Here is a 14,465-nt window from a genome sequence, read left to right as displayed (position 1 = left end):
TCTTCCATGTTTACCAATTTCGGTTTAAGAGATATGATCCCTGCTCCCACAGGAGAGAAGGCCAAGTAAGTCTTGCCTTTTTTATTCATCACTCTGCAGACTCCATCGGTTCTGTGGGAATTAGTGCAAGCTCTAGTCAAAGTTAAATACATTTTTAAATAGGGGAATGAAATCTTCCAGTAATAGAACATGAAAGTGCACAATTTTGGTCTTTTTGGAGTATTCTGGGAGATGGATCCCAAACGGGTGACCAGTAATATAACTGTTTATTTAGGTTGAAATGCAGTCTTTAAGCTAAAAAGATGTGTATTAAAAATCATAAAGAGCAGAAATTGAAGTTTATAAAAACATAATAAATATATTTCGTTTTATTTTCTTACTGCAAAGCAAGGTTGAATAGGCACCTATAAAGTACATAGTCAAAACGTGACAAATTCTGGGAGAATTCATACAAAAAATAACAGAAGAAAATCTGCAGTTGATTAGGGAGCTGAGGTCTCTGCCAAATAGGCTCAGTGGAGTCCATATTTTGGTGTCATCTCCATGATGCCAACCTCAGTATTTCTTTTGGTTCCGATGTCTAGCTTTGGTCTGTTTCCAAGTGCGTGGCTTAATCGCCAACTGTTTTTTAAAGTCCACTAGGCAATCTTTGGCTTCAGAAATGGAAGTGAATGACTTAATAGGAGAGTCACTGCAGGGTCCTTGAGGGAAGAATCTTTCTGAATTCTGGTTGCACTCTGGTTCCTTGTCCATTTCCGTTGAGTTGGGCCTAACAGAAAGGATATTAAAAAATGAACCGGGCTTTCCTGCTGCACCGTGGACTTTTTCTGTAGCTCTTTAAAGCTTTCTCACTTTCAATATTATAATTTTAAAAAAATATACAAATACACAAAGGAATTTGTAACTAAACCATATTTAGTATTTAGTAACATCAAGAGAAACCTGACTTCAAAAACTGAGTAGAGACATAATAAAAGCATGGAGTTTAACTAAAGCACAATAAAACAAACAAACAAAAATTGCAACAGCCCATCTAACTTCCAATAAATAAAAACTCAATGGAGTTTCCCAGGGAACATTTACATAATCCCAGCACCATGGCAAAGAATGTCTTGTTTTGTGCTCTAATGACTTCCAGCGACCTAATTGAGATCAAGGCTACCAATGTAAATGCAGGAGCATGCCAATTTATATGTGGGGAAAAAACATTCTACTAGTTACTAAGGCAAACCAACAATAATATGCAGTTTTCAGCATTCCAAATTTACAAATCTGATTAAAGCATTCTGTACCAACTATAGTTTCTGAATAGCCTAGGCAATTCACATAGTACTACATATCACTAAGCATTCCATATCCAGGTTGCAAAAATACTGGCAATCATTATATGGCAATAAAAAAGATACAAAAATTATCATTAAATGGCAGCAAAGGAAGGCATTTCATATAACGCTTTGCAGTTATCTAGCAGTTTTCTGAACTAAGTTGTATTTTATCAGCATTTGCATAAGGTATTTGCAGAAGACCTTATGCCACCAGACTTGAAATTCTAGACCTAGAAAACCTAGAACTACACTGCCTTTGGTCCGATCTAAGTATAGTATATAAAATTATACATTGCAATGTCCTACCTGTCAATGAATACTTCAGCTTAAACCATAACAATACAAGAGCAAACAACAGATACAAACTCAAGGTAAACCGAACCAAACTTGATTGCAGGAAATACGACTTCAGTAGCAGTAAATGGTCAATGTCTGTAATACTCTACCTGACTGTGGTTTCTTCCCCAAACCCCAAAAACTTTAACCTTAGACTGTCTACTATTGACCTCACCTCTTTCCTAAGAGGTCTGTAGGGGGCGTGCATAAGCGCACCAACGTGCCTACCGCCCCTGTCCTATTGTTTTTTTATTTTTCTTATATGTATCCATTTCATGTATCCATAACTATGTTTATACTTATACCTGTTATCTTATAATTGCTTGACAAAATAAATAAATAAATATTGATAGTATGCAAACTAATGGGCCACTGTAGCTCAGGTATATTTTAAGCAGAGAGCAGATCGACAGATTAAAAGTCAAGCAGTTAAATAGAAGTATTGGTTTCTGGAATTGCATCTGGGAAAGAAAAACACTGTTACAAAGCACTGCTCCCAGTCCAGTGGATGGATGGTACTAAAACAAAATACAGAGAAATTCAGAGGAATTAATAAAGAAATCTTTCCTAATATAGGCCACCCACCGTGGTAGCCAAAGCAGTTTCAGTCCCCAAACGAGGCCTGAATACAGATTGCAAAAGATTGAGATAAGGAGCTGTTAATTCGTTTATGAATAATAAACTTACAGCAAGCTAACATATTGTTGCACTCACCATGTGCCCTCCACAAGTTTAAGAAAAGAAATTTCCTGTCTAATGTAATTCAGGTTTTGGTTCTAAGGAAAAAAGAACATTGTTTAACTGCATTCCAGCAGAAGGAGTAGACTTTGCCTTCATGGCTAAAATCTAGCTTCCGACGGAATTTCATTTTATTTAGCTTTTCCACTTTGTTGAAAAAATAGCACTGGAAATGAGTGACAAGGAGCATTGCTAGAGCCCATTTAGCCGGTGAAAGAAGAGCCTATAATATAGAAAGAGCAGTAACTAACCTTGAGTCTTCTCTTCTGAATGGTGGAGCAGCCATCTCTGCATCTGGAATATAATACACCACAGGATCTTAATGACTTCAGCAGGTTGACGATGGCCTCTGTGTCGAGATCAGCAAGGCTCATTCCAGTGGACAAGCAGAGAAACTGCAACATCTGGTAGTAAAGTCATTCTAAACACCACCCTCCTTTCTGGTTTGGTAGGCGATACGGGGCAATTTATGCATTGTCTGAAGTTGCAGGCTTCTCTAATGCATGCCTTTATATGACACAAGGAAAAGGAGCACAATGGGCTTCTCTTGTTTTATTGTAAAATATACACAATCACATAATATTATCTCACTGGGACTCCCAGGAATGATTCCTGTCTTCATTAAAGTCAAGAGAAATCCTGTTATACAAATATGTAACTTTGAACTGATATACATGCAATGGGAAGAAAGACAAAGGCCCTCTATCCATTTGTTATACTGTATTGTTTGAGGACGAGCCTTTTTCTATGACTCAACCTAAATGGTGTCAATACAGGAATGCTGACTTTCCTACCTGTAGTCTTGTTTTCAGATTGTTCTAGCATACTCAGTAATCCGCCTTCACACCTTCCCTTCTCCTAGAACAAAGTAAGAGAACATCCCCATTAGGTCTTGCACAAGGCGGCTTTTGACGAAGTAGCTCATAAGAACCCAGAGACAGTAGAAAAACTCTAGACATCTTGCGGCTGCCCAGAACAAAGACCAGCTTTCTCATCACTACCCAAGATTTTTTTCTTCATTTTATATTCATTTTATCATGTCTGCCCTTTAGCAGATGTTGATCTAGTGAGTTGGCTCCAGACCCCCTGCCCCCAAAACACAAAGCCACCTATGTTTCACCACTATACTCTCAAGCTGACATACATTTATGTAAATGAGCAACAACGAACCATCAGCCACATTTTTGTTAGCGCTCGACAGTAAAAGTTCCCTGTCACAAAAAGGCAATCCTTTCTTCTGTCCTTCTCCCTAGCAACACGCAGTAATCATGAGGGAAGTGATGTGAAAAATTGTTAAGGATGATGACAACACAGCAGGTATTTTACCACGTTAGATGTTCTGCAGGAAAGGAGGAAGCAGGAGTGAGTGTAGTTTTGGGCAGCAGCTATAACAATATCGTTGTAGCCTGGAAATCCAATGTAGGCTCGGAACAGCACCTTTCTGTTGTCTTTTTTTCCTAGCCAAGTATCATCCGTTATTAATTGCACGTTCTTTTGGTTGATTTAATTACCTTCCAAATGCTATAAAGTTTTCAGATAGAACTAAAGCAAACTTAATTCTGAAGGCTCCCTTCTGGAAATATTGTTTTACACATTTGTTGTTATATACTTCCAAGAGTTCCGAGCAGGCATCCGTGCAGCTGTCCCCAGAGACCAGGGCCAAGATAAGCAAAAAGAAGAGAAGGATGCTCGCTATTCGGAGCATCTGGGGTCACAAAAGCTACAATGCTCAAGTAAGGAGCAGCAGAAATAATTTGTGTTGATTCTGAAAAGCGACAGGGAGGACCTGGGCCTTGGGTGCCAAAAAGGCACGTTAACATTTCTGGTGATTGTTTTAAACATCAGCCAAGTTCTTCCGTGGAGAAGAAAAAGAAAAGGAATTCTGAACCAAAGCTAGTGACGTGAACAGAAGCTACCCATTGTGCAAGAAACTGCAGAATGTTTGGCTGTGTCCCAGCTAAACTCATCAACAGGCAGTCTTGTCATTTGCATATAAATTCCTGAGGGGCCGAGGCCTGTGATGGATTTAAGGGATTACATAAAACAGAGGCATCATGTTGCATCTTCCTGCTGAGAAATCACATTGCCTTAGCATTCACACTGCTCTATGGATTAAAATCTTACCATCAGAAATAAATCAGAACAAAAGCTACATGCAGGCCTTTGCTGCACAAGATGGGTTATGCATGTAAGGCACACAACTTAGAGAAGGGACGAGGACCAGAACGTGATGCCCTTCTGTCATGCCCGGAGTTAAAGAATGTGGGGATTGAACGGATGAATTGTGTGATTTAATCGACTGGGCAAATTTCACATCTTTATCATAGATGAAGGTTGGCAATAGCTGAAGAAAGGAAACATAGCTGAAACCTAAGGGCTATTAGCCAGCAAGGGCTTAGCAAATGATTCAGAATCGGTGGCTGTACACAGTGATGTCTATGTTTCACAGATATCTATTTGCATTTTTTCCCCTAATGGTGATCAACTTTACGCTCTTTCATTTCTCCTTCTGAGGTATTTGAACAGATCTTCAGACACACTGTATTTTAAGCAGTAGATGTAGGGCAAATGTACACTTACTTTTTGAAATACAGCATGTCTTTCTCGAGTATGGTTCACCTTTCCATGAGTATGCTTTTTCGCAAATAATTTATTTTCAAGTAAGCTGACTAGTTTTACCAGATAGCCATGTTCTTCATTCCTCTGCAGTACTCATTTCCAGCTCTGACTTATCCACTACGACTTTCAGTGTCCCCAAAGCCAGCTGTCTTCAATCACTCCCATGTGTGAGTCCTACTATTCCCTTCCTTTCTTTTAAAAAAAAAAAAATCCCCCCCTCTTTTATACCTCTTATTTTACATTTATTTCAGTAGCATTTAGCGGCTCACTTACAGTACATGCATTAGGCTCCCTGCAAATTCATTATCTCTGCTAGTGCTTCCTTATCAACTGCGCTGGTATGCCTGACATAGCATGAAATGCAAAGAGTTACTATAGTGTTTGGAAAGAATTCAAAGTAAACCGAAGGAAAAGAATTAGCACAGGCTTTGTCTTACAGCCTGTTGTCCACCAGTAAGGCTCAATTCTGCACTCTAGTGTGGCAATAATATAGCGGGCAGAAGTCATTTTTGTTCAAGATAACAATTCTGAGCAGGAAAATATTGTTAGATTTTGCGAAAACATTTGCATTTACCATTTATGTCCTTTTCTCTCTGCCAAAAAGTTGGCCATAAAGGATCATAAACAGAAAAATATTATTGTAAGATAGTAAGTGAATCATTGCACAAGTAGAATAGAAAGCATCAATATGGGTGAACATTCAAACAATGGATGGCCATGTGAATAGCCGAGTATTCCACAAAGACGTTTCTCAAAAGAAAGAATCAACTGCCTGTAGAAGGAAGCTGGAATAATTAAAATAAAACACATATTTCTCATTATTCAAAAGCATCCCATCATGGCTGCAATACATCTCTCAGAAGTGGAGAGAATACTGTGCTCCAGCATTTTAGATATAAGAGAATGGAAAATTGAAAGGAAGCAGGTACATGTTTTGCACAGATTGTGAAATTAAACATAGCTACAAAGATGGGAAGAACAGCAATAGCTATATACTTTAATCTTGTAAACGTTTCAAAGAGGCTTTGATTAAAACATCACGTTAAAAAGTATTGATAAATAAATAAATGTATGTTCTATGCAAACTACACATTTGTACTACTGAGAAGGCTAAGTTATTGATGGCAATAGTTGTTGAGAGTGCTTCTACATCAAGAATACCAAATGATGTGAAAGAAAAGGAACCACACAACTATTTCATTTTTCCTTTCATGGGGGGAAAAAAGGCAGGATTCAAATGGAAAAAGACTCATTCTATAGCCTAATTAAAAAATCTATAAATACAAAACAGTGGACACTGACTTCATGTAAGAGCTTATCACGAATGGAGAATATTCAGCAAACATTTTATTAAAGCTAGCAAGTTACAGTGAACCACTGGTCTCTTGCTGTTAAAGAGACTGCCACTGACTCGTAAACCAAGTTCTTGTTTAGGTTCACTGAGATTCAAGATAAAAGTAGTTATACATTTTTTTGTACAACCAATAAGTAGTCTTCAGGAATCTGGGAGTCCCTGTATTCAGAAAGAGAATACCTTGTACTGCAGAATATTTAGCTTTGAAAAGCATAAAATCCAAAGAAAATGACTGTTATTCTAAGAGTTTGACACTGCATCCCACTTTGAGTGGGAAGTATTGTAAACATGCTCATTGTCAGCATTCTTGTGAATGTTGTAGTTTTCGAAGACATAACGTTTGTGAATCAAAGGCCATTGCTTGATACAGCAAAGGGTACAACTGGGAGGATTTCCCTCCTCATTCAGTCTGCCAGTTGGCTTTTCCCCCCATGCCTGCCCTCCTGAACACTGATCATGGCGGATGGAACTGATGGGATCTGGAATCAACTGATATCCAGAGGGCTGTGGGCTGATGATATTCTGGTTGAGATGTAATCCCATCATTGTAAAACCAAATCAAAGAGGGTCAAACAGCCAAAGTATATCATTTCATTGTAGTTAAGCTTATTTAAGGGGGTTGGAGAATCAGGCAGACCCGATCTCCTTTCAGAAAAAGACATAAACAATTAAGAAAATATTGGATTGTGCTAAAATGAGTAAATTGCATTTGAAATTAGAGAACAAGAAGATAAACAGTTTTATGAAGTTTGGGATCTTTTTTATCAATGGTTAGATAATAAAACACAATAATAGAATATTTAGACTTAGGATATATATTTTTTTTTTTATTTTTATAAAACTTTATTAAGATAGATTTGGTATGATCTTATGATTCATTGCAAAATAAATTAAGTAAATTATAGTTATCTCGTTAAAGTATGAATTAATAAAATTATAGTTAAATGATTTCTCAGTAATGATACTAGGTTATACAATTGTTGATTGATAATATGAGTTATTATGTAATATAATTATATTAGCGTTTAGGAAATGGATGCACAAAAAAAAAGTGGTAAACCAACTGATACACTGTTTGTAAATTTATGAAGAAGGATGATATTTTTATGTTTTATGTTGTATGTTTTATGTTGTTTTGTTTGTTGTTGAAATAAAAAACTTTTTTTTTTAAAAAAAGAAAAAGACATAAACAAAGACAAGAGTAGACGTTCTGGTCTATCCCTACAAGTACAAACCAAGAATACAGATCCTTACTTTTGCATGCCGCAGCCTCCTGTGGCCCTGGGTTCCAACAGCATTCCGGCTACAAAGACAGCCATCAACATGGCTCTGATACTCTTTCCTTAGTATTAGAGATTTACAAAGATAACACTTTTCATATCTGCCAAATAAGGAAGGAAAGGATTGTATTAGGATTCATTCTTTCTCATTTGTGCTGCTTTTAGCTGTTCTGTAGGTAAGACTTGTCAATGGAGCAGGATCTGCACAGTGGTGTGACCAATGTTGTAAAATTGGCCTGTTGCCAATCAAAAAAAGACAGAATGATTAGTAGTTTTCTTCCAACTGCTTTCCTGGGTGCTGCTACTGCAGCAAAGGGATGTAATGAAATCAGCTCCTCTAGCTATCTCAAACAATACTGATTTTCTTTCAGAACCTGTCAACTCAGTTGAATAAACTATCTGCTTTTGCAACATTGGACTTACGTTGTGCCCCAAAAAGTAAATCAAGTGTATTAAAGTGTACATGCTTTACTCAGTCTAAATGAAATCATCTAACTAATAAATCTGCAAGGGTGCTATTTCCTTTTTAAAGCATGCAGTACTGACGAGGATGCGTTGTGCTGAAGAACATGGTACAACACCAGCCCCTGCAAACTCTCAGATCGCTCCAACTAGCTCAACGGTGTCCCATAATTCCACTGCTAACAATCCAAGAAGCAAATCTGCTCCCACCCAACCCCCTTTGGCATGTGGCAGAAATGAAACTGGAGGCATCTGCTTAATTGATGATCTGGAACTAGAGAAATCCAGTGAAATGTGCTGCACTATGGTATCTGGAATGTGTCTGAGGAGCCCCCTTGATGCTAAATCCAGCAGTACTTTTCCATATTTTATTTGCAGTCCCTGCTGATTACCAAGATAATGTGTCTAAACAGAAGCTGTCCTCTATAATTAGCCTAATTCTATTAGTTATGTTGCCATCCGGTGTTTGTAGCAGCAACATTATTTTCAGGCGGGATTTTTACTGTCAGACTCTTTCTTAAGATGCTGTGTGGGTGAGCAGGTGGGAGGGGGACAGCTGTAAGCAAGATTAAACAAAACCGGTTCCATTTGAATTTCTTAATTTCATTAACAGGTAGGCCCCAGACATGCCGACCTTCTCTATCATAGCTTTGTTCTGATAGAGGCATGTAGATATGCACGCCAATTCAGGTACAGTAGTTTTTCAACCAATGCTGCTCTTAGAACACGGTAACTTCCTAGGGCTGATGGTTTGCAAACTGCATTGATCTTTATTGCCTCTATCAGCCTGTGCGAGACCAAAACAAATTGCGTGATTTTGTTTCAGGAACAAAAATACATTTAAGAAGAATATGATACTAGTGCAACAGACATTTGCTTGTGGTCTCTGTTTGGCTTGCTAACTACAGTTTTAAGTTCTCCCTTTCTTCTTCTTCTTATTTTTTTAATGCTCAGGGGACTTGCATGTTTCCACCATGCTGAAACACCATCACTGCAGGAATATATAATTTCCTCTAATAATGAAAATAGCTGTGAGATGGATACAACAGGTACATTTGTTACAATTTGGAATGGCAAGCAGAACCTTAAAGGCACCCAAATTCACATGAAATATTGTATCATAATGGCCAGACTGGCATTTGTGCTTGAATATTAGCTCTATTTCTTACCTTTATCTTTATATCATTACATCTGTAGAGTCTGAATTAGGCAGACACAATCAGTACAAGAAATATTGCTATATTTACATGCCGGTCCTGGCAGGTTCCAGAACTGAATTATTAAAGCCGGGAATCCACCTTTGCAATTGTTAACAGAATTTTATAAGTATTGCTTCAATCACATTATGGGTTTAATAATGAAAATAAAAGGGGAGAGGGCAACAAACGTGTTTAACTAATAGCATGTCAACAACATTCCCCAGATGAGTGTTTCTCAATCCTTAAGATGTGTGGATTTCCATTCCCAGAATTCCCCAACCAGCATGAATTGGTCTGTACATTTTAAAGCGGATGAGATTGAGAAGCGCTGCTCTGGGCAGACAATGCAGAATTAGGAATTCTAAAAAGAATGTGAAGCCCCCTACTAAGCAAAGGTAAAAATAGGACAGACTAAGGCAGTCTTTCCTATTATAGGCTGTTTCTTGAACACATAATGATACCAAAGCTTCGGAGTTTTATGTAACAGAAATATCTACCAGAGCGTCAACTGAAAATCATTGAAATGGACTATATGGAGCATACCTACTTACTTGTCAATATCTACAGATTTGGAGGCTTTTTTGCAGCTGGCAAGCTTGCTCTTGGCTTCCCTCTGTCGCCGGGTCATTACTTGAAAACAAAAAGAAAAGAGTTGTTCTATCTGTCTTCTTGAAGATCTCAAGAAGTATCAAGTGTCACAACAAAGCATGCAATATGTTTTGGAAAACAATTTCAAAGCTTCTTGCCAAGCAGGACCAGTTTGCATGGGGCATCACAATGAGAACAGTGAGATCTAATTTATAATGGCATAATATTTCTCACTATGTAAGCTGAAGTTTTGAAGCCTTCATCCGAAAAGCCATTACAAAACAATACATGAAGACAGAAGTGTTGACTTAAACCAGGGGTGGGATTCTACCAGTTCGCACCTATTCGCTAGAACTGGCTGTTAACATTCTAAGCAGTTCGGAGAACCGGTTGTTAGAAGAAATTACTGGAAGGCAAGAAGGAAACATTCTGGTGTTGCTTACAGAAACTGCCTTTCTGTTAAACCTTATTACATTCTTGGCTGCACTAGACTTCCTGTCTCAGGAACCTCTCTGGAGTTTCCCCCCCCCTCCTTTGCTGGTACTTTACTTGTGTGGAGTGACCATTCAAACAGTGGCACTGAAAAAAGTGACTTATGACCATTTTTCACATTTCACAACTGTTGCAGCATCCCCAGTCATGAGAGGCCAGGCGAGGAGATGCGTGCCTCGATGTGAGTGATATTGAGTTGCCCACGCCCAGCCAATAACACGACCACCAAGCCACGCCCATCAACTAAGCCATGCCCACAGAACTGGTTGTTAAAAAATTTGAATCCCACCCCTGACTTACACTGTGTATGAAGTATTTTGCACCAATAATCTAAATTATTTCATTTCTACATTCACGAGGCCTCTTTAACAACCTATCAAATAAAGGCACCTATCTATGGCTTTGATACTTAGTAGATACTATCTGGTTGGTTATAATCACATAACCAAGACCAGAAATATATTTTAAACAAGGGTAAGAAAGGCTAACAGACAAATTTCACCCCATACTAGAATAATCATATATGCAGCAATAATTCTTTATACCAGTTAGATTTAATCAGTATAACAATGAAATCAGGGCAAACCCAATCAGAGACCACAGCTTTTCTTGTTAGCCATCTATAAACATGATTTTAAAATGTTCATTTCATACAATTGAATTCCTTTCCATTTCTGTTGACAAACCACCAGCTATGCTGCTTAAGTCATTTCCACCAGGGGGCTAAAGTTTCTAATATAGAACAGATGCTGCTTTAAGCACTGTTGGGCAATCCAATGGAGGGAGCAGTGTATCAGAACATCTTTACAGCTTTGTATCAGATCTTCCTGTGCTCAATGCTCTCATTAGGAGAAAGGTTTGAATTTGTGTTATAGGTACTATAAAACTGTTACTGTTTGCTCAACATCTGTTGTAAAGTAGGTACATCTACAGAGATCAGAATGGAAAAGATGTATTATCAGTGCCAGCAACTTCTGGCTTTGAAGCATTCATTTTGGCTCCTTGGCACCTCTGTCTTTGCTGTCATAATTACTCACACAGACTAGCTCAAATAACAGACCAAGTTTAATGGTTGCATTTCTCTTCCTTACATGATGCAATGACCAGTGTGAGGTCTATGTGTTCTCTGGGTTAAAGTTTATACTTGCAGTTTATACTTCTGGGCTGCTCAGGAAAAAGTTGGTGATGGACATTCATATATTCATAAAAGTCTGACTCCTTAAAAGGGGACAACTGACTGCTGCAAACCTGGCCTGGATCTGGGTACAAGTAGTTTCTATACTTGACTGTTAATCCCCAAGTCACTTAACACTCCCAAAGGCTTTTTAACAAGCTAGTCTACAGCAAAAGCAAAGCAGTTCTCTGAGCCGGTGCATAGTTGTTAATATTCCTATAACAGTCTCTTGTGCACAGCTCAGGTGTTAATCAATGCTATTTTTTTCCCCAGCAGAATAGAACACATCTGACACAATACGGCTGCTAGAAACCTCTGGGACCACTACATAAGAAATGCCAGGAAAGACCTACGTTTGTACTGTCAATAGATGCAGCAGAGAGATGGCATCACCCGCAGCCTTTGCCTTTCATAGTTGAGTTGACCTGCTCCATTCCAAATACCAAAGTCAACAAAGCCATGGCAAGATTATGCCAGCGAGTTCAACTTAGAACAAAATTCCAAAGGAAAAACAACTACAAGATAAATTCTCCACTTACAGCAATAGAGAAAATGTGTTTCTCAACCCTTGGTACAGAATGAGCACAGCATCTTCTCTTTCGACATGCTGGGCTAAGTCAAACATATTCGCAATGTTCACTGTAGTCACATTAAAAGTTGATCCGTTTCAGTTTTCTTCTTGTCAGTACAAAACGTGCCACAGCTCTCTCGATTCCTCTGGATATAAAATAATCTCCCTTTGGTGCATTTCATATTGACTAACCTTTTCCATCCATGCTGAGATGGTCTGGAAGCTAATGGCAGCACTTCATAATTAAAATACTCCTGGAGGAGCCACAGTGGTCCCCTCTAGGTGTTTTGAATAATTTGGTAACTTCCTGGCAATTTCTCCTTTTTTTTTTATGCATACATTTTGAGTTCTTCTGATTCTCCAAAATTTTAGAACAAGCTTTTCCAAACTATTTCCTGATCTACAGGAAGAAAAGATAGATTTTTTAATATGGCTTCAGACACAATCTTAATGACGCCCTTATTATTTAAAGCTACTGTACAGAGAGTGCCTTGAAATCACCTTACTATTTCAAGAAACATAAATGAACCTGATCAAAGTAAAATTTATCTCCGAATGTATCTAATATATTTTATTTTGAGGAGATAAAAATAGGAAGAACATCCAATAAACAAAGGGACTCAGTTTCTATTTAATCTCAGAACCACTATACAAAATCTTTCAGAGCTCCTGGAACATGGGGAAAGTGCCAGAGGAAAAGAGCTGATGTGGTTCTAAACTTCAAAAAGTGGGGGAAAGTGGATCCAGGAAACTATACACCAATCAGTTTGACATCAACACCTGGGAAAATCCTGGAAAAGATAATCAAGCAGTAGATTTGTGAGCACCTAGAAATGAGCAAGGCAACTACTAGAAGCCAGCATGGGTTTGTTAAAACAGATCATGCCAGACAAACCTTATTGCCTTCTTTGACAAAGTGACTAAAAGTAAACCGCAGCTTATTCTCGATAAGAATTAGAATTAGAACTTTATTGTCATTGTACAAGTACAACAAAACTGTGGATGCACCCCAGCAACTGTTCACAATACAATAAAACCAAAGCACTTAAAAATGAAGATAAGAAAAATAGAGTACCCACGTCTCCATTTGCAATTTGAGAGTACAATATCTATGAATATACACAAAATATACATCCAACACTGACACTAACGAGTATAATACACAAGAGATGGATTGTACTGTAATATGTTATTATACATTTGAATGGGGGTATTGAGATTTCACATCTTTTCACATCTTAATAAGGTAACGACTTCGTGTTTATTTGTGGTTTGGATGGCCCAGGGGAAAAAACTATTTGTTAGTCTAGTGGTGTGGGATTTTATTGACCTAAAACGCCGTCCAAACGGCAGCAGGTCAAAAAGATAATTGCCAGGGTGTAAGGGGTCTTCTATGATGGCCTTGATTCTGCTTTGGCAGTGGGACCTGGCTAAGTCTTCCAGGGAAGGCAGAGGGCAACCAATGATCTTTTGAGCTGTGTTTATCAACCTCTGGACAGTTTTCCTGTCCTCAACTGTGGAGCCTGCATACCACACATCCAGACAATATGTCAGAGTGCTCTCCACAGAGGCTTTATAGAAAGCCAGCAACAGCTTCTTATCCAGATTGTTCTTCCTGAGAACCCACAGGAAGTGCAGCTGCTGCTGAGTCTTCTTCTCTATGGCCTTGGTATTAGGGAACCAGGAGATATCAGCTGAAATATGGATGCCAAGGAATCTGATCATAGGGACAGTTTCCACTCGTTCTCCGTTGATGATGAGTGGGGCGTGGTCCTGTCCATATTTCCTGAAGTCCATAATCAGTTCTTTGGTTTTATGGACATTCAGTGACAGATTGTTCTGTGAACACCAGATAGACAGGTTCTCTACTTCTGCCCTATATGCCGTCTCATCCTCTCTGGAGATGAGACCAATCATGGTCGTGTCGTCCACAAACTTTATGATGGTGTTTGTTGCGTGGCTTGGTGAGCAGTCAAAGGTGTACAAGGCATATAGCAGGGGGCTCAAGACACAACCCTGGGGGGAACCAGTACTGAGTGTAATAGTGGAAGAAAGGTGGGGGCCAAGTCTAACAGACTGTGATCTGTTTGTCAAAAAGTTCTTAATCCAGGAGCACGTGGGGGTGGGGACCTGCAGATTATACAGTTTGGTTACTAGTATATCTCAGATGATAGTGTTAAACGCAGAGCTGTAGTCCACAAAGAGCATCCTCACATAGCTCTGTTTGTTCTCCAGATGACTCAGCACTCTATGAAGTGTGATGGCCATAGCATCCTCTGTACATCGGTTTGCTCTATAAGCAAACTGATGTTGATCAAAGGAGGGCG

General features: G+C 38.7%; 1 protein-coding gene across 2 annotated transcripts in view; it reads right to left on the bottom strand.

The window, feature by feature from the left end:
- Window positions 1–350: 350 nt before the first annotated feature.
- The window catches only part of UIMC1 (ubiquitin interaction motif containing 1), a 102,916-nt gene continuing 88,801 nt past the window's right edge, over window positions 351–14,465 (bottom strand). For both annotated transcript variants that reach the window (XM_026726476.2, XM_087924189.1), the window contains 5 exons: window positions 9,865–9,943; window positions 7,627–7,753; window positions 3,194–3,257; window positions 2,651–2,693; window positions 351–769 (listed from right to left, as the gene is read on the bottom strand). In XM_026726476.2, coding sequence (XP_026582261.2) covers window positions 556–769; window positions 2,651–2,693; window positions 3,194–3,257; window positions 7,627–7,753; window positions 9,865–9,943 — 527 coding nt within the window. In that variant the 3' untranslated portion in view covers window positions 351–555. The remainder of the gene's footprint in view (window positions 770–2,650; window positions 2,694–3,193; window positions 3,258–7,626; window positions 7,754–9,864; window positions 9,944–14,465) is intronic.

This window comes from Pseudonaja textilis, chromosome 2 (genome assembly GCF_049901715.1).
Source record: "Pseudonaja textilis isolate UNSWEBS1 chromosome 2, rPseTex1.2, whole genome shotgun sequence".
In the NCBI taxonomy this organism is placed as follows: Eukaryota; Metazoa; Chordata; class Lepidosauria; order Squamata; family Elapidae; genus Pseudonaja; species Pseudonaja textilis.
This window is presented reverse-complemented; position numbering and strand designations above follow the sequence as displayed.